Here is a 25,013-nt window from a genome sequence, read left to right on the forward strand (position 1 = left end):
TGGATCGCATTTTGGCCTAGGATATCTCTACATGGAATACTTTTAATACAACGGTGCGGCTGATAGCGGGCTTGTTCAGCTTTCTCCCCACAATGCTCTACACTAGGTGGCCATTTGCAAATAACCTGGTCAGAATCGTGATCCTTCATTCCACAGCTGAGCTCAGCGTAGCTAGTGGCAACTAGTACGTAAAATAATGGCCAAACACTGCCAAATACCACCTACTGTGGGTCGCAGTTTCCTTTGATTACGCTAATTAGGATAACGCACCGAGACACTTGATCATTCACATCACATGCAGCAATCGCAGTGGGATCTCTCCCTGGATCCTTCGGTCCCACTTGTGAGCTTGGTATTCTACGGTTGACTGTTAGGGGTATTTCTGGACCACCAGCTGTCCTGGGCAAGCCTAGTACAGCATGAGTGGCAAACTCAATCTACTCCGAGTGTCAACTGTCTTCACTAGTCTTTTCTTGGCTCTGCGGTCACGATTCTGACGATCATATTCCTTCCATAGACAACAGTGCAGGCAGAGAGCCAGCTGTGGCTGAAGAGCTTTCGGGCCTTCTACTGCTGCTCATTATGCGATACTGTTCAGTACGGCTGAGCGATCGATCGTCGGTCATATTGGTTGCCTGCTAGGTCATATGGCGCTAGGGATTATCCGCGGTGTTTACCAGTGGACCTATCTACTCGTATGTGGCTTCTATTTAAAGGTGGATGTGTAGGGTCTTGCCATATCAACCTTGTTTTCAACAAAAACCTTATAAAAGTACTGCACCGAATCTTGTTTGATACAGGATTGTCGTTAGCCTCGCACGTCATATTCATCTCCCGAACAACAGCAAATATGAACCCATCATCTGCAATTAAGCGCATAATAGAACAAGGCCTGCGTGATTACACGAGAAAGAAAGCAAAGCATTCAATGCGAACGAATAGCATCCAGCTTAAGCGTCTTGGTATCCCCCTACGCGTAAGCAACAAAGAAGCCTGCGTCTACATCAATAGCAAACAATACTAATATGCTTGTATAGCTGGATATTCCGGACTTCAGAGTAACCGAGATACTGACCCCCCTAGACCAAGAAGGGCAGCCCTCGGAGAATAACACCGGTATCCTAGATGTGTTTTACTCACATCTAAAATATCGGTACTCTACGCCATCCCAGGACAATGGAGATGAATTGTCGATTCTACGTCAATGTATCAGTGAGGTTCGAACGATCGCTCTGCTCTTCCCGGATATACGGGCCACCCATATCCGGACCTGCATGGCTGCATGGCTCGGGACATTGTGTTCCACTGATGATATAATCGAAGACATGATGCCTGATGAGGCGACTGCTGTTCTCAACCATTCAATACAGGTTCTGCGAGAAGAATGTAAGTGATGCTGGGGGAACTTGCGAATGGTGTCGCTAGCGACGATACTGATAGTAGAACTGCAAGGCCATCCCTCTTCGCCTCAGCCTACTGTCGTTCGGTATTTCATCGCCTTTAAGCAGCATTGTTTAACACATCTGTCTACAGAGGCAGGCCGACGTTTCTTGGAGAGTGTCTGTACTATACTCGAGGGGCTGCTTGATGAAATCGGTTATAGTCAAGGTGCCTTGCCATATAACCTGGAGACATATATGAGCATACGTCGCCGGACGATCGGGATATCCCCCTTTTTTACGCTGGTCAGGAGCATACTCGAAACAAACGACCACCAGTGGTCGACAGAAATAACAGATATGGAGAGCGATGCTTGCGCTATACTTGGTCTCCAAAATGACCTAGTTGGTCTGGAGAAGGATATCCAAGAAGAGGAGCAAATGAATGCGGTTATTGTGAATGCTGCACAGATTGGGGGCCAAAACACATGCGCAGGGGAGGATACAACTCTTCAGGTTGCCACTAACAATATCTGTGCCTTGCACAACCACCTAATGGGGCGTGTGTTGGAAAGACACGCAAATATTCAGCAGAGGGCTATCGGGATGCCTGAGCATGCCCTCGAGTGCGGTCTTGCAGACATGCAACTTATGATTACAGAGACGCATCTGAAGTGGTGCACATCGGCAAAGAGATATACGTTGACTCCCGAGCTACACATGATTTAAGTGCAAAATGGTCTACATGGTTTACGGCAACATTTGGAATTTTCTGTCAGAACGAAGAGGCTATAGAAACTGGTCTAACCTATTTTTTTTTTTATTTTTTTTTTTTCACGAGAATACATCAAGTTACGAGATTATCTGCCCTGTCTCGTATCTATTACCCCATTATGCAACAAATGAAATGATTCAACCTCGGCAATGATAATGGTAACAGATATACCCGGACACATGGAAGGGTCGCCCTGATAAAATCCGATAAGAATTATGCTTATCGCTGATAAGGTGCGGCATCGGCATGGCCCGTGGATCGGGACTGACCGTCACCGAGAGCATCGGCGAGTATAAGTGGTGGTCCGTGTTGACATCCCAGCTTCAATCTGATGAATTTGGACTGCTTTAGGACCTATACATAATTACCATGCCAGCAACTCTGCAACCACTTCCTCCCCCGGCGGGATCCGACATTAACTTCGGCGCCGTCATTGACAACATCGATCTCGAGAATCTAACCGGTATGAACTACTCACCTTTCTACCTACATCAACGAGAAGAAACTCATGATCTACAGACGAAACCTTCTCGACAATCCATTCCGCCCTCTACAATCACCAAGTAGTAGTCTTCAAAAACCAACACCACCTCTCCCCAAGAGCCCAGTACCTCCTCACCCAACGCTTCGACCCCTCCTCCACCCAATACGGACACGGCAAAACAATTGATGCAAAGCGAAGCATCCTGCACCCAGACCTAAAGACCGTACCACATCAGCCGCAAGTCCAAATCATCGGCCATGGCTCCATCGACTCCTACGAAGGTCTATCCAACTTCCAATTGAAACACCCACATCACAAGACCTTCCACCGCGATGTGATTCCCCCGGAAGAGGATTATGATTTCACCCGGTTCTACAGATGGCATATCGATGCTGCGCTGTATGAGTATTATCCCCCGAAGGTAACGACGTTACTTGCGGTGAAGGTCCCGAAGGGTCGACGACAGACACTCCGGTATGATGACGAATCAAATGAGACGATGGATGTGCCCCTCGGAACGACAGCCTTTGTCACTGGGGAGCGGATGTTTGAGATGTTGTCCGATGAGGACAAGGAGTTTGTGTTGGGGAGCAAAGTTGAATATGCACCTCACCCGTAAGTCACTTCTCAACCTCTACACCTTCTAATAAAAGCTAACACCATCCAGATACATCTGGATGAGCCCCGCGCGCTCCCTCCCGACAGGACTCGGCCTCTACTCCGAAGGCCTCGAACTACCTGAATCCGAACTCCCGCCCATCGACCAATCAAAGATCATGATCCTGCCCATGGTCTGGAAGAACCCGGTTACAGGGAAACCCGCGCTGCAGATCCACCCCTCCGCTGTGCGGAAGATCCACCAGAAAGACGGCAGCGTGATTGATGATCTCGCCCGTGTCCGGGAAATCGTCTACCGGTTGCAGCGTCCGGGTATCAGCCCGAAACATGTGTACGCGCATGACTGGGAAGAGGGGGACCTGGTCTTGTTCCATAACCGAGGCGTGTTGCATTCCGTGGTGGGGGCATTTGGGGATGATGAGGTGAGACTGTTTCGACAGTGTAATCTGGCGGCCGGGGAGGCGCCGGTTGGGATGAGGGATTGAGTGCTATCTGTGGTATATGAAGCGATGTGTTTATGATACAGATGTGGAACTTGTAGATTTCTAACTTATATTCGAGTTCATTATATTTCATTAATCCCATATCCAGTGGAGATCGCAGAAACGCGTAATAATAAGGGTATACGATGCTAAGCACAAGCTGGTATCAAGATGGTCTATATCTATGTGCTCTTCAACCCAATGCAATTAAATCCTGAAGATGGCTCATGAGACATTAGTCAGGTCATGAGCCGTTATTTTCAACACGTATGAATGCGTAAATCAATGCGCAAGTTCCTGTTAATCGTCAATAGTCTGAACGAAAAGAAAAGAATAGAAGAACAGGGTTTGTGAAACTTACGCTGGCAAGCTTGCTCTTCGCTCGGATCTTGGGCCCATAGAAGGACAGGACCCATGGTACAAGTGTCAGGGCGGCTCCCTGGGAACATTAGTTCAACATTCGAAGTTACTACTTAGTCTAGATGGACTTACAATTCCACCCAGCAAGCTAGAAGCAGCGGGGTAACCCAGGTTTGTGAATAAAGCATGAGTCACAAGAGGAAAAACACCGCCCAAGAGATTCCGGCCTATACACAATGTTAGAGATACTCCTGTCCCAAACACTACGGGTTAACTTACAGCAAGACTGCGCGGCAATCGCTGAGCTGGCAAACCGATGATATGTATCAGCCAGATAGTTAAAGACCGCCAAATAAATCGACAAAATGCCCATGGTAGCACACCCGACCGCCATAGCCGGAGCGATCCAATGCACAGACGGATAGGAGGACCATCCGAACCAGAACAGGCCTGCGGGCATGAGCACTGCCTGCACACAGGCAAAGTAGAGACGTTTCTCTGGGGTGTTGGGAAGCTTCACGAATCGGCTGACGACTCGTTCCTGGTAGATGCTGATGAGGGTAGCAATGATCACGGCGACGCACATCGCTATGCCTGTTAGCTTGGTTGTAAGAACAAGAGACAGACTTCACCTACATGTGAACACGGCTCCCGATTGCTCAACGTTGAAACCATGGTTCGTCTGGAAAATTAACGGGACGGAGCCGAACTGGAGATACAGCACAGCCCAGCTGAAGGCTGCCCAAAGGGAGAAGAAGAAAACGACCGGCTCGGTGAAAAGCATATCTGGCAACAGTTAGTTGTAGGTATTTGTGGATCATTCCCTGGCAGAACATACGAAAAGGCCGATAGAGGGAGATGCTGATCATTTGTCCGAGGGAGGCCCGTTGCTCGTCGCTCTTGACCTTCCAACGAATCCGTCTTGTGCACTGTTTCTCTCCAGACTCGTCCGGCATGATTACACCGAAATGGCCTGCATCTTCAAGCGCTTCATAGTATTTGTTCAGTGCGTGTGCTTTGCGACTAAGAATGACGCTGCCACGGGTTTCTTTGAAGAAAAAGAAGATGATGACAACGAAGACAGCCGACACGATCGCATGCGAGTAGTAGATCCAGCGCCATGTGGTGTGATAGACAATCACGCTCGACAAGAGTGGCGCGAGGCCGGTACCGAATAGGGCAGCGCCCGAGAAGAGAGCCATGGGAGTGTTGCGATCATCCGCATGGTAGATATCACTGATGACACCACCGACCATGGTTGAGAATGTCGCTGGCCATGTATTAGCAAAATACTGAAAATGCGCGAGGTGTAAGAAGCGACATACATGCGCCAACACCTTGGAAGAATCTCGCTACAAGCAGTCCAGCAAATAAATGTGTTCCACCACAAGCGATAATACACGCTACAGAATGTAAGTCAGAATCAGTCTGAAAGTAGCTCCCTGTGGCCAACACACCTGTGAAAACGACACCACTAACAACAAAGATTGGCCGTCTCCCATTGAGCTCCGAAAACGGAGCCAAAACCATAGGCGCCAAGGCAAACCCTATACAAAAGATGGTGATACTCAGGTTGTATACCACACCACTGATCCCCCATTCCGCTGTGAGCTCCGTCGAGGCCGGATTACCTTCCCCCGCTGAATAACCGGCCAAGGCCGTGACACCGCAAGAAATCCATGTCATCATCGATTTTCGCCATTTGGGCCAGAGGAACGGGGAAATGTATTGCTTCATGTCGGGACATTCTGGCGCGGGGGACTGGTTGGGGCCGGGCGGCAATGTGATCCGCGGCGTCGGCAGCGGCGTTTCGAGCTCGAGATAAAGATATTCGATTTCCTGTGTCGGAAGGGCATCTTTGCATTCGACATCGACATCTGTAGAACAGACGGTTTCGCCGGAGCTTGAACGAGGACTGGGGCGTGACAGTCCCATGGCTACAGGTGCAGGAAATCTTGTCTCTACCAGGGCAGAATGTGTCACATTCTAGCTTGGGGCTGTCGAATTTATAATGATCTACATTTCAGGTCTAGATTTTACGCCTTCCGAGGAAAGTGCCCAATTTTGCACAAAATTGGAGAAGCTTGGACGCACACATGGTCCGGAGTCTGCCCTATCGTCCGGAGTAACTAGAGTTCAGTAGACTGGTTCTCGTCGGGGTTTGAATTATGTAGCCCTATTCATCGTTTCTACTATGTTCCTCGTGGTTGATACTCTTTTCTACACGCGTTCGAGAGCTCTAGAACACTATTTCTGTTCATCACCTGCGACGTTGCTGCTGTCGATGCTATGGAATATTGGTCTCTGCCATGGCGGCTGAAGATACTGCCCGGGATATGGAAAAAGCGATTCGGGGCGGAAACTTTCCCCCTCATCTCCAAATCGGAGAAGCCTTAATAATCCACCGCGAATCCTTTTGACTCACCAAAGCCGACGGAGGAAAAAGAAAAACTGAAGAGATTTCTCAGAAGTCTCCGAAACCACGTCATCGTCTGCTTACCTCCCCACGGTCTTTCGCAATTTCGGCTCCAAGGGGAAAATCTGTTCCTCCACCTTCACGTCCCCATATACGTTCTCCCAGCGTTCACGCAGAGGCTCCGGCGTCGCCCACGCATTCTCGGGATCGCGCAGCCAAAGTCGCAAAAGATGGCGTCTACGTTTTTGTTAGCACGACAGAGCCCTCGGGAAATATGATGAATGCACTTACTCATTGTCAGGCTCATCCCGGAATCCCTTCCGCGCATGGAAAATACTGAGGTTGTTAATGTACTGGACGTCGCCCTTTTGGAAATCCAGTGCGGCGCTGTGCTCCTCGGCTAGGAAATGAAGCGCGTCCAGCGCCTCGGCCTGTGCCTCAGAAATCGGGGGAATGTCGGTCGACCGCGGCTGGGCGAGGAATCCGGTGAAATAACGACGGGCGTATTGGATCAGAACGCGTTCGGGGGTGGTATCGGTTGCATTTTGGTGGTAGAGAAGGGGACGAGTAGTATAGGGCTTTACGGGGTCATTGAATCTGATTTTCTCTCGCATTAGCGATCGCCACTTTCCTGCGAACCTACGACGACTCACCCATCGAGCGGCCATGGCTCCGACAACGTACGGATCAAATCCGGCCTCTCCTTGGCCAGGATGTTATACACCAACCAACTGCTGGAAATCTGGCTTTCACCTCCCTCGGCGGCGGGATGGAGACAAAGGAGGGAAATGATGTCGCCCGAATCCGTGTGGAACACTTGTTTATCTGCCGTGTTGGACGGGGCGCCGATCGAATTCGCTTCACTCGTGCGCGTCAAATCCTTGATATGCGACAGGACCACCGAGCCACCATTCGACGTAAACCGTCTGTCCTCCTGGCGGCCGCGGATATTGCCGATGTGCGATGATACACCTGCATAGATGATGATATTCTCCTCCCGAGTGTAGCGATCGATATCGAGTCCGCGGAGGACGAAGAATCCGCGGCCATTATGGATTTCATTCGAGAGCGATCGCAGGGTTGGACGAAGGTTGGGCAAAGGGAAGGTGTCCTGGTTAATATTGCCCAGGCTCAAATTCTGGGCTATGGGGAATTAGCACGGGTGATTGTTCGCGCTTTCTCTGCATATGATCGGTGATGGAGCGCATGGCGAGATGGGAAAGGTAAGGTATACCCTGGAAGCTCTTCAGTGCAGCGTCAATTTCCTCCCTCTGCGCATCATTCAACTTGTAGATCCAGTCATCCCGCTTCTCGACGTCCTTTCCCTCCCACACCAAGGGCGACTCTAATTTCTGGGGAAATCCATCCGGTAGGGTCTTGGACAGCTGCTCGGTGGCCTTTCTGTGCGCCGCCCGTGCCGTATACTTTTCGTAGTCCGGATGGTATTGGATATCAGGCTGAACGAGAGTCTGCACGGCGACCGACATGGTTAGGTGTAGGAGATCTGATTCCCAGTAGACTTGCTATGGTAGACACTCAGCTAGAGGTAGATTCCTGCGTGCTTTCTCGACAAATATAAGACGGCGCATACCCCGCAGCATACAATCACATCATCAAATGGCAGCGCAGCAAATCATTGCGCCATAGGGCACCAATATTGCCATCCCGGCACCCAGACAATCACAGTCGTCGTAGGACACTTCTGAAACCACTCCGGTGGTGTTATCGCCTACATTTACCACATCGAGGAAAGGCTTGGGTCAGGGAATCGTTTCCATTGACTGCTCTGGCCAATATGAGTGGTTAGGTTTCCCTGCCACTTCGCTCTGGTTACGTTGCCTGGATTTCTAAGCAGCAATAGCATCACATACTATATGCGCCGTTCTCTCACAGTGTCTCGGATACTCGGCCAAATCTAGTCTCATAGCTTCATTCTTAGAGTCATAATGCATCACACGATCTATTCCTCAAGTCTCCTCCCGTCAATATCAATGTCAATCTTATAATACTTGAACTTCCGACTGGGGACTTTCCTCTCGAACAGAATATCCAACTCCTCGAACGTCCTCCCCTTGGTTTCCGGCATACACCAGTACACATAAATCACACAGAGAACGCTGAGCCCCGAGAAGAGGAAGCCGATCTTCCCCTTCCAGTCGGCCTCGTCTTCATTCATGGCGTACGGGATAGCGACCGCGAAGACGACCGACCACACGAAACAAGCCACCGTTGCCAAGGCGATGGTAAACCCTCGCAGAGCAGCGGAGGACACTTCGGCCAGCAGCACGTAGCAGAACGGGCCGAGGCTGAGGTCATAGACAAAGGTGCAGACCAACATCAGACCGCACTGGGCCCATACCGTGTTGGTTTGACGCGGGGCGAGATCCACGGCACCGATGATAAACAGCAGAAGGGCGAGCGAAGAGCAGCCGAAAAGGTACATGGTGCGCCGACCGACATACGATAGCAACAGCCAAGAGATACAGGTGCCCAGGAACCCAATGGCCGTGAGACCGAGGTTCATGGAAAAGGCATCGGAGGAATCCAGCCCGGCCAGCTCCATGAAGTGCACGGCATAGTTGATGAAAAACACATTGCCGGTGAACGCCTGCATGCTGTACGCCATCACGCAAATCATCAGTCGGCGGAAGTTGGGCCCGCGGAAGCATTCCATGTAGTGGGGCCGGTCGCCCTGGAACTCCTCCTCCAGGCGGAGTGTCTCGCGAATATGCGCCAGCTTTCGCGAGACGTCTATGCTGGGTGTGGCCAGGCGACGGAGCGATACGCGCGCTGCGTCGTATCGGCCCTTGCGACATAGCCAATACGGTGGATCCGGGCAGAAGAAGACCAGGAACAGCATGATACAGGGCAATGCCCACTGAGTGGCAATGGGGATTTTGTAGGACAGTTCGGTGTTCATCGATGCCGTTCCCTTCAGGATGCCGGATGCGACCAGGGAGCCGATAGAAAACGCCAGGTTGGTCATGGTGGCGGCAAACCCTCGCAGGACGAGTGGGGTCACTTCGCCGACGTACGCCGAGGCGCAAATTGGGTAGAATGCGATCACCGCGCCGTTCACCAGCTGCCCGACAAACAGCTGGGCCGGCGTGTGGCTGAAAAACTGGATGAAGATGAAGGCGATGGACAAGCACGAACACATCGCGATCATGATACGAGGCCCAAAGCGGTTGTAGGCAGCCCCAGAGCAGAGGGCGCCCACGATAGCACCGAGCAGATTGGCATAGTTGAAGGCCGACAGCCACTGCGCGGCGATCATGTAGGTTCCGTTGTGATTGTAGCCATAGGTCTCTTTGAACACGTCCAGACCGACGAGACCTTTCACTACACCCCCGTCAATCCCCTTCAGAATAGTTGCCTACAACCTTGAGCAAAGTGTTTTGAAAGGGATATTGTTCGAAAAGTTCTCACCAGATTCATGAACAAGCCCCACCCCACCGCGGGCCAGTGCAGCCGCATGGCGGTCCAAAACCCTTGGTTATGCTCATCCTTTGAAAACAGAAACGAAAGCTCTGCATCCTCGATCGCTGACGCCGGGACAGATTGAACCAGAGTGGTCTGCTTCTCTGCGGGTTTACTGGTCATAATCCTGAGTCGACGAGAGGTAGAACGTTAGGGCTTCAATTTGCCATCATTAGAAAATATATACCGGTCACGGGCTTGGCATCTCTCGGCACTCCAATCGTTGGGCTGCGATTAATCACCCTATCAGATCATATCAATCATATCCATAACCTAACTGATTGTCTCCCGGGTCCTCGTGCCAAGATTTCTGTGCGTTTACGGAGGAAACATGGTGAGGTTGTTCAGATAGTCTATATTAAGAGATGTTAGAAATTCGAAGTCTTCTGCGGGTCTTGGTCCGGAGTCATGTTAGTATATATTGCCTGGGCGTCCGTATCAAAGTCAGAGATATATAGTGAAACATAATGGCCAATGATACTCAACTAAGCTTTACACTACGATCGACAGTATTTTGTTCTAAATATTTAATTAATTTTATCTGCATCCTATATAACCAAACAATCGAAGCCAGGATACTATTGATACAGCAATTGGCCGGCATATTTTAGTCTATACCTAACCTGCGGGTTTCCACCATCCATCTACAAGCAACGGGTTCGGCTTCACATGGGTTATGGCGGGACCTAGATCTTATCAGCCCTGTAGGTTGGAATGACTTTAGGATTGAATGTTCTTCCTGATTCAAGAATGCCCTGATAGCTGCTCGTCCAGAGCAAAGGAGCGTGTTTGGCGGTAGAAGTGCCTTGTGGTTATAGATGCATGCGCAGTTCCTCACGACTCAGTACTATTCCAGGAACATGCTTTTTCTTCGGGATAAGTGGCGTACAAGGGATTTACAGCGACTGCATTAATTTATCTTCTCAATCCAAATATACAAGTTGAAGGACTTGCAAAACAGAGCTAATTTCAAGGGAAAAAGAAAAGAGACTGGAGCATCGCTTAATGTATTTTGAATCACTGGGAAGTTGTTGATGGTGGCATGATATTGAGGGCTGCTAGGAAAGTCACGACACGAGTTACCAGACAGAGAGTGCTTAAACAGACAGAACAGATAGACATTACCGCTGGATGATCACGACAGAGCTAGTTTAAGAACTATACCACTCCTCCAGACCCTCATGCAGGGCAAGGACACGATGAAAGATACAAGTATTCCATAAAATAGAAAGTGGCGAAGAATACGCCTGTCAATGATGTGAAGGGTGTTGAACGGATTGTTCCGCTGCGCTGTGCAATACATTTATGGTGAATTGCCTTCTTGATCGCAGCCATCCAAACATCAAAAGAGTGGAGGGACGGGGGAAGATGGCTTTGCTATCTACTCTTCGGCGTGACTGGACCAACCCATTCCCTACCGTAAATGATTGTCTGCCGGGTACTTGGGCCAAGATTCCTTTGCGTTTACGCAGTACCTATGGCGAAGTGATATAGAAAGACCATGGCAAGAAGTCTTCTACAGATCTTTGTCCTAGATCATGTTAATGTCCATTGCCTCAACGGATTTATCCGAATGTCAGATATGAGAGACCGTCATAGTCCCTTGCCGTATCATATATGTGATCTATACGGTGAAACATATAATGGTCAGTAACGTTCAACCAAGCTTTGCACTATAATCGAGGACACTTTATTCTCAACGTTTAGCTGGTTGTATTTGAGTCTTAGATGACTAAATGATCGGAGCCTTGCTATTCTTGATAAAGTAACTGCGCCGGCACATCACCACGCTTAATATGCTGTGGCTCACTAACCATAGATGTTGCTTGAAGGTCGACAATAAAATTGCATCTCAGGAATGGCGAATACGCCTAAGTTTGAAATGATCTCAGTACTTATGAACTATGGTGATCCATTCTCTTGTTGAACGAATATACGATATCTCCATCAGGCTGATGGATGGTTGATAAGAATTTATAGCGAGACGTGGACGCAGCGTGTCCTTTGATTGGACTCGAATTTGCCGCGTGATCTCTATACGACGGAGATTCAACCCAACTAGTGAGGTATAGACTACGCTTTGCAGACCATTGTTGAAGGTAGCGGTCAGTAATCCAGACTAAAGGATGACGAACTCCACATGGCACAGAAAGCGAGACTCCGGAGTAGATGCCAACTCTAGTTAAAGCGCCACTCTAGTAACGAGTGCAAGCGGCAGAGACCCCACACTCCACACAGTTGTCTTGCTCAACAGAAAATGCCAAGAAATATGTACAGGTTCACCACTTCAAGTCCTGCCAGAGGGGCGTGGTGTTCATGGATGCTGAAGGGAGCTCTCTCGGGACGATGACATGGTACATAGACAGTACAGTATGGGTGGAGAGTGCCTGCATTAGGGTTGCATCGCTGACCTTTGACCTTATCATGAATGCAATCTGCACTCCAAAGATGCACCCGCAGATCATTGCAGTCTACGTCGCCTGCCAAAAAGTCACTATTGAACCGTCTCGTGGAGTGCCCCACATCGACCGTCGACGCACGGTCTGCTTGGCTTTCGTGTCATCCTCAGTTGATCAATCACGGCACTTGTAGGACAAGACACCGAGGATGGTCGAACCATCGGGAGCATTTACGGGGGCATTCGACTCCATATAAAAAGAGAGGGGTCGCCCGTTGTCTCCAATTACCCCTCAACTCCCCCCCCCCCCTTGTAATCAAAATAATTGTACGAGTCTCTGCGAGAAATTAATTCACCATGACGTTGGATATCACTGTAAGGTGAACCACTGACCCAACTGTGATGCTTCTCGCTAACCCAACTATAGACCTTCTACAACGTTATTAATAACGAACTGACCACCACCGCCGAAACGCGCCATGGCATCAACCCCGCCAACCAACAACCCAACCCCGAGGTCCCAGTCTCAACCGCCGCGGATCTGGACAAGGCCGTGAACGCCGCTCGCCAGGCCTTCAAGACATGGTCGCAAACAACAGTTGAGGAGCGGCGCCAGGCCCTGAGCGCTTTTGCCGACGCCATCGAAGAGAACAAGGATACCCTGGCCAAGCTACTGACCCAGGAGCAAGGGAAGCCCTTAAACCAAGCATCCGGTGAACTTGACAACGCCGTCATCTGGGCACGAGCTATCCCTAAGCTCGAAGTCCCGGAGACGGTGATTGAGGACAACGAACAGCACAAGGTGGTCCAGAGACACATCCCCATCGGGGTTGGAGGTGCTATTGTGCCCTGGAACTTTCCCGTCATGTTGGCGGTCGGAAAGATCATCCCCGCAGTGTACACCGGGAACACCATTATTGTTAAGCCGTCGCCCTTCACTCCTTACTGCAACTTGAAATTAGGGGAGCTTGCTGCCCGCTGCTTCCCACCAGGTGTGGTGCAGGTGCTGAGCGGCGGGGATGACCTCGGCCCCATGATCACCGAGCATCCAGGTATCGACAAGATCAGCTTCACCGGTTCTAGTTTGACCGGTCGCCGAGTCATGGCCAGCTGTGCCAAGACGCTGAAGCGCGTTACGTTGGAACTGGGTGGTAACGACCCTGCTATTGTCTGCGACGATGTCGACATCGATGCCATCATTCCCAAGGTATAACAGAAAGCCCGTGACCGTCAATCAACTATGGCTAACTCAACCAGGTCGGTGTTCTGAGCTTCCTGTGCTCGAGTCAGATCTGCATGATGATCAAGCGTCTCTATGTGCACGAGAAGATCTATGACGAGTTCCGTGACAAGCTCGTCGCATTCGTGAAGAACCTGAAGCTAGGCGAAGGCACCGAACCCGATGTCTTCTTCGGTCCCCTCCAGAACAGCATGCAGTTCGGCAAGGCCCGGAACCTGATCGAACACATTGCATCCGAAGGCCTAAACTCGGTCTTGGGAGGTGACATCCCCGATTCCAAGGGCTTCTTCGTCCCGCCGACTATTGTCGACAACCCGCCGGAAAACTCGCGTGTTGTCCAAGAGGAGCCCTTCGCGCCTATTCTGCCCATCCTCAAGTGGTCCGATGAACAGGACGTGATCGCACGCGCGAACGACACCGAGTATGGACTCGGAGCGTCGGTCTGGACTAAGGATTCTGAGCGTGGCCAGCGGATTGCGCGCCAACTGGAAGCTGGTAATGTCTGGGTCAACACACACTTCATGGTGGTGCCTAATGTGCCATTTGGCGGCCACAAGTCTAGTGGAATTGGTTCGGAGTGGGGAGTGACTGGATTGACCGGCTGGTGCAACACTCAGGCTTTGTATTTCGTTAAAGACGCATGAGGAGAGATGACGTGTATATATTTCGAAGCGAACTTTAAGCGATAGCCACATAATTCAATATCAATTGCTTGGTACATGCATATCATCCAGGGTGTAGTCCTATAGAGTAGACTGCTCATTCTACCGGCCACCGAGCCTTTACTCGATCTTTCAACCCGGCTCTGGCGACGACCTCCTGACTTCTTCGCTGCGCCTCGCGCACAATCTCTTGTTCGTCCATGGTTAACAGCTCTCCACTACGCACCAGCATTTCCCCATCGACCACGACGACATCGACATCCCTACCGGTTGCTGTGTAGACCACTGCACTGGCGGGGTTGAACCAGGGCTGCAAGTGGATATGCCGAGTATCTATAGCGACAAAATCGGCCTTCTTGCCAATCTCCAAGCTACCAATCCGATCTTCCAACCCTAACGCACGGGCGCCGTTGATGGTCGCCATCTCTAGCACAGATTCGGCCGGGACCGCGGTAGGGTCATAGGACAAGCTCTTATGTATAATACCCGCTAGCTTCATCTCCTGCAGGAGGTCGCAGGTATTATTGCATGGAGCGCCATCAGTGCCGAGGCCGATATTCACACCGGCACGCTGCAAGTCCGGTACGCGACAGATCCCAGAGGCAAGCTTGGCGTTGGAGGTCGGGCAATGCGCGACGTGGGTTCCTGAACCCGCAAGTCGCTTGATATCGTCGTCATCTAGATGCACCATGTGTACTAGCACTGTCGATGGCGAGAGGAGGCCGACCGAGTCGCAGTACGTCATGGGTGTGTGTCCGACCGACGCAAAGAAGTCACGGTCGGCACGCACCTCGGCACAGTGCATAGTGATGGGGATGCCTTTTTCGCGGGATAAACTGGTCATCTCACGGTACAGGGTATCCGATACTCTATCGTCCTGTCAATGGCAGTTCCAATGTCAGTTTACACGGAAATGCTTACCCCCCAGGGGTGCGAGCGCCGAACCACACGCGAATACGATCGTTGGCTTTGCCATTCCACTTCTCCCACATGTTCAACGTGCCCAACAATGATGTCTCGCGATCTTCGACCAGTCCGGGATGCATGGCCCAGGCATCATCCTTGGCATACCGTGCGATGTCCATGACGATCTTACCCAAACAACCACGGATGCCACTTTCCTCGACTGCTCGCGCCAGGCCATCGAATCCGTAGCGGTCCGCGAACTGCCGTGATTTAGACCAACTTCCAGGCAATGACAGTCGTTACTAATACATACCATACTCTCCAAGAAGCACGTCGTGCCCGACTTCAGCATCTCCCCGATACTCAACCGCGCTGCGGCATATCCGTCCTCAGCCGTGAAATTACCCTGCAGCACCCAGATCCGCTCGCACAGCCATGAAACCAACTCGAGGTCATCGGCAGCACCCCGCAGCAGCGTCTGAGCCGTGTGCATATGAGTAGAAATGAGGCCCGGAATGACTATCCGGCCGGTGAGGTCGTACTCCTCCTCGTCGGGGTATTTAGCCTTTAGGGCTGCCGTCTTGTCGATATCCGCGATCAAGTCATTCTGCACGCGGATGGCACCGTCCTCAATGATGCGTCGGCTTGAGTCGACCGTGATGATTGTCGCGTGGGTGTAAAGCATGATGTTGAATTTTAATTTCGTTTGGCCACTCGTCTGAAGATTTGGTCAGTCTTTTGGAGGGTTGATATGCAAAATCCCGCTACGGAGCAACCGATTTCCCCACACGGAGACCTCCGATGGGCGGGGAATCGTAAGTTTCCATAATTGATAAGATTAACTTGGCAGATAGAATTCTTGTTTCATCACCAAATGAGATGATAGCGTATCTTCTGCGTGTGGCTCATTGTGGGGTGCATGAAGTATGCTTAATTCCAGCCAACGACCTTGATCCTCTTGAGCATAGAACCGAGGTTTCTCTTGCCAATAGTTTAACAACAAGCGTAGACACAGCGATAGTTGACATTTGCGCGTCGTCATTATTGGAGTCTTCACTTTGTCCTAGAAGGAAAGGCGCTTCGACTTCCTTGAAATACTCTACTAGGTCTATCATTCCTCTTTTCTTCCCTTAAATCCACCTCGCGCAAAGATACCTAAGCCCCTCAATGTCACAGCACGATGCAATAAAACCAACTCCACCTGAAACAAGAAAGAAAGCGTGTCACATTAAGTTAATTACAAGTATACATTTAGTTCACGTGGTTCTGATGCCACGTGTAATCAGGGTTCGCCAACAACCCGTGAATGGCATCACGGGGCTTTGTAGGCTCTCTGCCCAAAACCTCCCTCATCAACGGATGTGTCGTAACCAACTCACCCTTCTCAATGCCCTCATACCACGTCAAAGTCTTCTCAAAGAAGGCCTTGGGCTTTCCCCCCTTATCATTCTCACCGTAGGTCCGGATATACTCCTCGGGTGACACACGCTGGAACTTGACCTGCCGGCCCGTCGTGGCATTGATGATATCCACGATCTCCGAGGGTCGAATAGTGTCCTCGGCTGTCAACAGGACGATCTCGTTCTCATGGCCACCGGCGATTATTAACCGCGCGGTCGCTTCGCCCAGCTCGGACCGCAGGGTCAATGCCATTGGGCCGTCGGATGGCAGAGGGACGGTAGTTGAGTCGGGGTACCAGTTGAGGAGTACGGGGAAGGCTTCTGTGTAGACACCTTCTCGGATGGAGGTGTAGGTGATTCCGGATCTGGGGATTTTGTTAGCGATGACAAGGTCTGCCGGAATTGACCAAGGTCAACGTACCTCCGAAGCATCTCCTCAGTCTCTAAATGCGCCGCCTGCACTGCAGCCTTTGAATCGGACTTGAATCCTCCGAACGCGAGAGATGTATACCACACCTAGCAAATCGATTAGCCATTGCCAGAGCAATTTCAGAAAAACAAAAAATAAAAGTGAGAAAAGAAAGGGCATACATGTTGAACACCCTTCCTCTTCGCCGCATCGACGAAATTCTGATGCTGCGTTCGACGCTTCTCATTATCGAACGTGTTGGTACTAACAAAAAGCACATTCTCGACATTCTCGAACGCGGTATCTAGCGTAGCGGGATCGTCATAATTAACCTGTCGGAAAGCAATGCCACGGTCTTCGAATTGCTGTCGGTTTGACTCTCTCGACGACGCAGCTGCGAATTCATGCAGAGGTTTGTTGGCCACGAAGTAGTCCAGGACATACCGGCCCAGGCCGCCTGTCGCGCCCGTGATGAGGTATTTGAGGGTCATATTCGTTTCGGGATGACGGCAATTATCGTATTAGCCTCAGTTTACTGCAAAGGTCTTCTTGAGTAATGAAATTAAGTAGTAGTGCCTATTTCAACGCAGCGTCGACAGTATTTTTATATTGATAAACATACCCCCTGTCGATGATTGCTAATCACGCGATTGATAATCCCGCGCCGCTCTAACAATTTCTGTTACATCTGCCTTGCCTCTCTTTGTATGTATGGAGTAAGAGTTGCTTCCTAAGCATGCAGCCAAGCCGAAGGTTGGCCCAAACCACCAAGTGTGATTGGCTGCGCGGGGCTAAATTATATGAGGTTTTTGGGGCTAAAATCGCAGCAGGGGAGACTATTATTACTAATGTCTGCTGCTTATGACGTAGGGGGTTTGGTTGGGTGGTACGCTCGGCCTGGAAGTTGTCCCTATGCCGATCATATGTCGTTCGTCTCGTATTTATAATGCTCGGATTGGGTTAGCCAGTTGCAGGGGTTTTCAGGAGACATCTCCTGGCTCTGGCGGTATACGAGTAGTGAAAAGGGAAAAAATCTGTATTCTGGCCCTTTTGAGTCAAAGTTGTTGGTTGGGTGGCTATATATTCCCTCCATCCTCAGAGGCAATACCAAGAATCGATACCGGTCATGGCCAATCTAAATTGGGAGTTAAAATAACCAAAATAGGACCCAAACCTCTAAGCTCTATCTTCATACCTCTGTATGGTGCACTACACTCAACCGACATCTCTATTCAATACCATTCAACGCATAGCAGCTCCGCCATCGCTCCAAAGCCAAGACCTACTTTGCTCAATACCACCCAGACTCACTACTCCAACAGTTTCAAAAGGACTCAACCACAACCGCCCAGAACAAGGCCTGGAAGTCAGTGACTTAGACGTACGAGAAGAAATTTGCTTGGAAAAAAAGCAATGAGTATACTATTAGTTGCTGTTCGAAACCATGAATCCTCCCCCCCCCTCCGGAACCAGCGACAGTTCTAGAAGCTCATCTTGCATAAATACTCGCGTCAACTCGGCTGAAAAGAGGTGTGTCTTACTCTCTGCGGGAATTAGGTGCCCGATGTGCAGCGGAAGATACCCAATGTCCGCCTACTGTAGGTCAATTGCCAAATGGTTCGATAGGGGGTTGAGGACACCACAAGCCGCCCGACGGGCAGAACATTGCTATGGTTGGAATGGTAGAATCTCTGTTACTTCTCAAGACCTTGTTGCTGCAGGAGGCAATGACTACATGTCGCTAACTGTAGCCTGGAAGGCCAGGGGGACGGAAAAGCCAAGTCTACAATTGGAATGACCTGTGGAGAGACATTTTCGACCTCATGATACAAATGCCCCTGATTCAGGCGAATTTCAAATTAACCGAGAATGGCTCTAGAGTCTTCTAGACAAACTCAATCGAATATAAGGTAGCACAAGAGAAGTGTACGCAGACAGAAATCGGTTGGAGTGAGCATGCTGATACGAAAACCTAACTCGATTACTCCCATCTATAGAGTGTGACAAATGAAACATCCAGGCTCTGAGCAACTCTGGAGCCTTTGAGTTGGCAAAGAAAATGAAGACGTGATATGAAAACGCTCCCAATCATGATGCACCTTACGTGGACAGGGCCCCCTGGGCTGAAACCGTTGAGTCATGCTGACAGTTCTATGCAGGGGCCCGAATTCAGAACTCAAAGCAGCGCTTCATCGCTTACGATAGGCGTCACGGCACACTCTTCACCCATGCCAGGTGCATTCAAGACCAAAAGTCGGAAATATGGGTGTCACCATAAATTCCGCAGGTGCCAACGAAAACTGGAAGCTGATATACGGCAAAGCCCCGTTCTGAGACTTGTCTAGGATGTCCATTGCTTTGTGTCTTACACTAGGAGATGCCACCTGGAATACGGGCCAGGGGATATGAGATAAAATCCCACAATGTGCCCTGCAAAGGAGAACAATTTGTTAGCCACGACTTCTTGACCCAATGATTGTGCGACACTGCAGCGTCTGCCAGTTTGTACCGCCGTTGGAAGACAGCCCAATTCAGGAACATTGCCATCCATCCCAATGGGAGACCAGCAGTCCACCCAAGATCGAACCAAACTGAGAGGCCGTCTCAAGGACACTCTGAAGGCAACATTCGCCCTGAAATCCCTCCATGATTTGCACCGAAAGACGCCCTACCTCGTGGACCCGGACCACGCCATGAAAGCCGCTCTCGTGATGTCCTGGGGTAAACCGCCACAGTATATCTCAATCCCTGATCTTCCGCCGCCGTCACCTACACAGCTCCAGCTAAAGGTTCTCGCTACGAGCGTGACACGGGTTGTCCGAAGCCGAGCCGCCGGCGCGCACTCTACAACTTTCAAGGCACCGTTACCCCATGACCCCAGCGTTGACGGAGTCGGAATCGACGAGATCACAGGCGACATGTACTACATCACCCAGCTTGCGGCACCGCTCTTTGCTGAACGAGCTAATGTCAACCTACGACATGTCATAAAGCTTGACCCTGGAACCGACCCTGTCAAGGTCGCGGCACTAGCAAATCCGGTGTCGTGCAGCTGGATGACCCTGCAATGCCGTGTCATTGGTGGCTGCCAGGGACGAACGGTACTGATCATCGGCGCGACAAGTGCTAGTGGGAGGTGTGCAGCGATCGTCGCGCGCTCACTGGGCGCCGCTCGCATCATCGGCTTGTCGCGCAATGAAGACACTCTGGCCGCCGTGGAAGGGCTCGACGATCGCGTCGTGCTCCGGGAGCCCTTTGCCCTCCCTCCACGTGTGGGGCCGGTGCATATCGTGCTGGACTACATTGGCAGCGGTCCTGCTGCTTCGGGCATTCTGCAGACAGCTCAGGGCGTGCGTGGAGAAAACTTGCAGTACATCCAAGTGGGGAATGTTGCGGACCGTCCGCATATCTTTGACGTGGTGCCTAGTTACCTGATCAACCACCGACCCATTTGCATCCTGGGCACTGGAATAGGTTGCTTCACTGTGGAGGATTGGAGGAGAGAACTGCCGGAAATCATGAAGATGATTAACCAAATGCAGATCCCATTCCCGATCTTCACTGTTCCTCTGAGTGATGTTGCGTCTGCATGGGAATCTGAGGACACTTTGACCAAGAGATTGATTCTGGTGCCCGGTGCATGAGTAGCCTGCTTGTCTCTGTTCAGCTGTTTTATATTTGTGTAAACACTCGTCTGTCCTGAAGTTAGATTTCACTTTAATCCATCTTTCTGTTGTCGATTACTACCGGATAAGGGCCAGGTTAAAAATATACCAAGGGCAGCGGACCACAGAAGGCAGCTTCCGTTCGTTCTCCATGAAGATCATGGCCATTGTAGACACCACTAGCTGGGCAAGCTGATCACTACCGCCAAAGCTAGCTTCCTGTTTAGACAGATCTTTTTCACCAAGCCCATTCTATCAATGCCCAAGACCCACCTGTCAGAATGTACTCATCCCGCCAGGCACCCGTAGCCTGGCACCGAGACTAGCGCCAAGGTGCAGCGTCGGGTCCAAAAGTCGGTGTAATATTGAACGAAGACGGCATCGCGCGATATCACATCCTTGCTTTGGTCTTTTGGCCACTCAGACTTGTAACGCCATGTAATACCAAGCAAAACTTTAATTCTGTCGAATTCTATACACAGTGCCAAGAGATATGACAGAAGGAATACCCATACCCGAGATGCTGTGCTTCGATCTCTTCCATTATCTGGAGCCATTACGCAGCTACAGTTAAGCGAATGATGGAAATGGCCATACCCCTGTTTTGGCCAGGAGCAGTCGCTGAGGATATGTTGGATTGATCAAACACTTGCCTATACACACAGCTGATCCCCGGGTTATACGTTACCAGTATCCTTTTTCTGTTGACTCAGACACCAAGGTAGGACAGGAAATGATTCTAGCAGAGGAGATTTACATAGACAGGATATTACTGCTTGATCCTTGTCTTAAATAGTATTCATCTGTACTCCACAACCTCGTAATCTATAGACAAGCCGTCGCACATCAGAAGAGCCCCGGAATCAGCCTCCACGGCACAATCTCACAGTACATAGTCCATCGGTCGCCATACTTCGAGGAGCAACGGGCGTCATCTCTCAACGACCGATGGATCAGTAGACTCGCCATAAAGCAGAAATACGTCCAGGGGATGATATGTGCAAAGCCACAGCCCGCACAAGTGCAGAACGAGAAAATCAAATCGCCGATGTAGTTTGGATGGCGGACCCATCCCCACCAGCCTGTTCGAGGATTTATTAGCATTACATGGTTCACCGTGGACTGGGCGCATGGAGACATACCGGAGTAGAGAAGCATAGATGGATGTGACGAACCATCGGCGGTTTGGTAGGTTGCTTGAATGACGGAAGGCTTTCGGCCCCAGATCAAGCTGGTTCCGTTTGACTGGCGGGTGCGATACTTTTGATGATTTGCAGATCGGAATATCACATAACCTGCAATTCCAGCTGCTAAAAGTAGTGTGCATTGCAGCCCGGACAGCTGGACTGGGTGATACGCCAAGTAGTGTGCTTGCGTGGTGTAAATCACTGGCAACCACACAGCGGAACCCCATGCCAGGTTGAAGCCGAAGTGATCCAGGGCAATATCTATCGTACTTAGGTACCTGAGAGGAAATTATTAAATGGTCGACCATTCCAGGACATTTGATATTAGTCCCGAGACTCACCAGTCTTCATTAACGAAGAAGTCTACCACATACAAGGCATGCAGCAAAACCACAACTACCATCGAGTTTGTGAGGTAGCCAAATTTCTGGTACTGCAAAGCAGCAAAGGACAGATCACTGCGAGATGGTACCGTTAGGGCCTACATATGAAGTCTGAAGGGGAAAAGGCCGCTTACACAAGCACCCAGCTATTCATCCCAACGCGTCCAATCTGGAACAGCTTTAAATCCCAGTGCTTGCCCAGGCGGGGATTCAGTTCCACTCCAGATAGGAAATCGTGGATTATGGATCCTGTCAATTTTTTGTCAATACCCTTGTTCGTCGTGGAAGAAACTGTGTCTCCTCACATACCGCTAAATCGAACATCCCTCGTGTTCGGGGTGAATAAATGGGACTTTACAACCGACGCAGCCGTGATCAAAAATCCGTAGATATTCGCAATAATAATCAGTTCACCCTGGTGCACTGCGACAAATGTAGGGTCCAGCTTTCCAGCCCTAACAAGGCCAATAAATACAACTAGGGTTGCCAGCCAGGACCATAGGCCATTGACCTTGTATGGCAACGAATATCCCCCGGGAGTGGGAGGGCCGGACACAATCCTCCCCGGGAGGGCTTGGTATAGGAATGCTTGAAAGACCAGCCAGGAGATGTAAGCTTTGATACCCTGCGTGGTCACAGTTGGGCAATATCGCGTGAGAAGCGGCAGGGCGCCATGAGAATAAACGTCACCGAGCACCTTCGTAATTGAGCCATCATAGTGGGTGAGCGCTACAGAAATCAAGAGCACGAGAAGAGGCGCAGCGACCATCAACCCCATACTCGGGAGGCTGGAAACCCACGACACATTGGCTCGCCTCCCCCAGAGAGCCTTTGGAGTTATCGCGACATGGACTCTCGCTGCTTTCTGAATTTGGCCTTTTCCGGATCCCAAACTGGACAGCCCGTCAATGAGCTGCGCAGCGGCCATTTTGAACAGTCAGGAAAGGGGTGTGGAATGAAGGAGGAAAATTATTGTCAGATGGAATTAAGGAACAGCATGGAATTCTGACGCTTTATCTAAATAAGGCCTGATCAGCGCAGGTCGACATGATCTGTATCGTGGACTTGCGGCATGCGCAGGGGTTGCTAGTCCTGTAAATCTCCCCACTCAGGGCTCAGTCCGGGCATGAGATGTACCCCCAGGTACTGTACATACCAAACGAATACAGAGCTAAACACGGTAAGAATACGGTCACGTATCGTCCGGCAACTGAGGGTTCCATACGAAAACACCGCTATTTCAACGTCAGCTATCTGAACAACCAATTGAGACCAACTAATAGTAAACACGTGGGAAGATTCCCACCGCGTCTCTATTTCAGTCTTGGACAATGAGTTCTGTTTGGAGTCAATGATCATGATGCACGGACCATTTCGATGCGGTGGAGTTGGGAGAGGAAGAGGGAATCAATCAAAATAGTGCTAAATCTAGGGGGATTGCGTCCCGTGTCTTGGAAGAATGAGCGATTGAATCCATCCAACACGCGCCATGTCCAATCAAACACCTCCAGCGGGTAATACTGGCGGCTTCATATCGGGGATTCGAAGCATAGAGATGTTATCAGGGCGAGTTTTGACCCGTGGACCCAATCGGCCGGGCTCGGTGTGGGTTTCCAGGAGGTTTGACCCAAAGATCCGGTCAACTACCGAATCTACGTGTGAGATAGAGTGCGAAAAGATCGGGCTGATCCCGGTGGGTAAAATAGTTCTATATCATTGTCTTTTCACGGATCCTGCGAGCCGTTCCCAAATACGATAGGTCCACTCGTGATCTGTAAGCGAACCGCTCCACAGGGATCGACAGCATGGTTTCGTACCCGATCTACCTGGGTACTACAGACTAGGCCTAAACAAATATACTAGTGAAGACCCCACAGTTAAGCTGAAGATTCTGTATCGAACCTGATAGTTGGGTCAGCCAGCCCTCTTGCCCACCCGCTCTGACAACAACTAGGATTGAGGAACCCGCTGCTGCATTCCTTCCAGTACAATGCTGCCCATAATGCCAATCAGATGAATTCTAACAGCCGGACAAATCTGCAAGGACAATGATCCTGCAGACATGGTCAAAATGGCAGTTGGTATGGCCACGAAATCGATGTTCTGGGCCGCGTGGAGCCCGAGGATCACGTAGAAGATCATGTAGAAGATCCCCAGGTCACGGCGATCCAGCCGTACTCGGAAGTAAGTGATGAAGCTTTTGCCAATGTGGGACTTGCTCAAGTAATAAACTTTTTCCATCAGGCGGTTCGAAACTATAGCCAAAACCCCTCGAATGAAATATTTATATCATCGAACCAGCCGAAGGAAGAAAAGAAAAGAAAGGAAAGGAAGAAAACGCAAAGACAAAGGAATTCACGCAGAATCCCCACTCCTCTCTGGTGCCGTTTCCTCGAATACCCACCAGGGATATTTGTTCCTTGTGGCTAGAAGTGTTGCCCAAACTCTCCACGCAAATAGTGGAGATGATGCAGTTCCCGTTCCCAATGAGACGTCGGAAGAGAACTGGGCTTAACTTTAACCCTAAAGGAAGGTCAGCCAGCCACGGGAACTATGCCTTCACGAAAAGAAAAGTTTCACAAATTGAGGAGGGTGTGGTATTTTTCATACGGAATGTACCATGATCATTCAGGTACAGTCAGGGTAAATGTTCTATAGAATCGCCTGCAATCGCGGGTGGGAATGAGGTGGAATGTAGGGCTTGGGTTCAGGTTGGAGGTTGCCTCGAGCCTTGATATTCACGATAAAATCTCTGCCGTATCTCATTCC

General features: G+C 50.4%; 8 protein-coding genes across 8 annotated transcripts; 4 read left to right on the top strand and 4 right to left on the bottom strand.

The window, feature by feature from the left end:
• Window positions 1–850: 850 nt before the first annotated feature.
• ABOM_002191 (uncharacterized protein) lies at window positions 851–2,108 on the top strand (the record flags this gene model as incomplete). Its single annotated transcript, XM_022529321.1, has 3 exons — window positions 851–976; window positions 1,038–1,386; window positions 1,786–2,108. The coding sequence occupies 3 exons, from the start codon at window positions 851–853 to the stop codon at window positions 2,106–2,108; spliced, it is 798 nt and encodes a 265-aa protein (XP_022392026.1).
• A 567-nt stretch (window positions 2,109–2,675) lies between these two features.
• Window positions 2,676–3,741, top strand: ABOM_002192 (TauD/TfdA family dioxygenase; the record flags this gene model as incomplete). Its single annotated transcript, XM_022529322.1, has 2 exons — window positions 2,676–3,253; window positions 3,306–3,741. Coding segments are annotated over 2 exons (1,014 nt in total), but the record flags the coding sequence as incomplete, so codon positions are not given.
• Window positions 3,742–4,020: 279 nt separating this feature from the next.
• On the bottom strand, window positions 4,021–8,001 carry ABOM_002193 (MFS multidrug transporter; the record flags this gene model as incomplete). Its single annotated transcript, XM_022529323.1, has 12 exons — window positions 4,021–4,035; window positions 4,100–4,177; window positions 4,231–4,325; window positions 4,378–4,686; window positions 4,735–4,884; window positions 4,937–5,368; window positions 5,424–5,501; window positions 5,556–6,013; window positions 6,599–6,751; window positions 6,806–7,111; window positions 7,168–7,657; window positions 7,749–8,001. 12 exons carry the CDS (start codon window positions 7,999–8,001, stop codon window positions 4,021–4,023), a joined length of 2,817 nt encoding a protein of 938 aa, XP_022392024.1.
• A 4,748-nt stretch (window positions 8,002–12,749) lies between these two features.
• On the top strand, window positions 12,750–14,276 carry ABOM_002194 (aldehyde dehydrogenase family protein; the record flags this gene model as incomplete). Its single annotated transcript, XM_022529324.1, has 3 exons — window positions 12,750–12,767; window positions 12,820–13,599; window positions 13,650–14,276. 3 exons carry the CDS (start codon window positions 12,750–12,752, stop codon window positions 14,274–14,276), a joined length of 1,425 nt encoding a protein of 474 aa, XP_022392031.1.
• Window positions 14,277–14,391: 115 nt separating this feature from the next.
• Window positions 14,392–15,885, bottom strand: ABOM_002195 (amidohydrolase; the record flags this gene model as incomplete). Its single annotated transcript, XM_022529325.1, has 3 exons — window positions 14,392–15,163; window positions 15,216–15,460; window positions 15,514–15,885. The coding sequence occupies 3 exons, from the start codon at window positions 15,883–15,885 to the stop codon at window positions 14,392–14,394; spliced, it is 1,389 nt and encodes a 462-aa protein (XP_022392030.1).
• A 566-nt stretch (window positions 15,886–16,451) lies between these two features.
• ABOM_002196 (putative NmrA-like family protein) lies at window positions 16,452–17,500 on the bottom strand (the record flags this gene model as incomplete). Its single annotated transcript, XM_022529326.1, has 3 exons — window positions 16,452–16,965; window positions 17,022–17,116; window positions 17,192–17,500. The coding sequence occupies 3 exons, from the start codon at window positions 17,498–17,500 to the stop codon at window positions 16,452–16,454; spliced, it is 918 nt and encodes a 305-aa protein (XP_022392029.1).
• Window positions 17,501–19,564: 2,064 nt separating this feature from the next.
• Window positions 19,565–20,653, top strand: ABOM_002197 (uncharacterized protein; the record flags this gene model as incomplete). Its single annotated transcript, XM_022529327.1, has 1 exon — window positions 19,565–20,653. One exon carries the CDS (start codon window positions 19,565–19,567, stop codon window positions 20,651–20,653), a length of 1,089 nt encoding a protein of 362 aa, XP_022392028.1.
• Window positions 20,654–21,520: 867 nt separating this feature from the next.
• Window positions 21,521–23,172, bottom strand: ABOM_002198 (uncharacterized protein; the record flags this gene model as incomplete). The annotated part of the gene is made up of 5 exons (XM_022529328.1): window positions 21,521–21,756; window positions 21,817–22,139; window positions 22,203–22,319; window positions 22,379–22,493; window positions 22,554–23,172. The coding sequence occupies 5 exons, from the start codon at window positions 23,170–23,172 to the stop codon at window positions 21,521–21,523; spliced, it is 1,410 nt and encodes a 469-aa protein (XP_022392033.1).
• Between the last annotated feature and the right edge of the window lie 1,841 nt (window positions 23,173–25,013).

This window comes from Aspergillus bombycis (genome assembly GCF_001792695.1).
Source record: "Aspergillus bombycis strain NRRL26010 chromosome Unknown contig00017, whole genome shotgun sequence".
In the NCBI taxonomy this organism is placed as follows: domain Eukaryota; kingdom Fungi; phylum Ascomycota; class Eurotiomycetes; order Eurotiales; family Aspergillaceae; genus Aspergillus; species Aspergillus bombycis.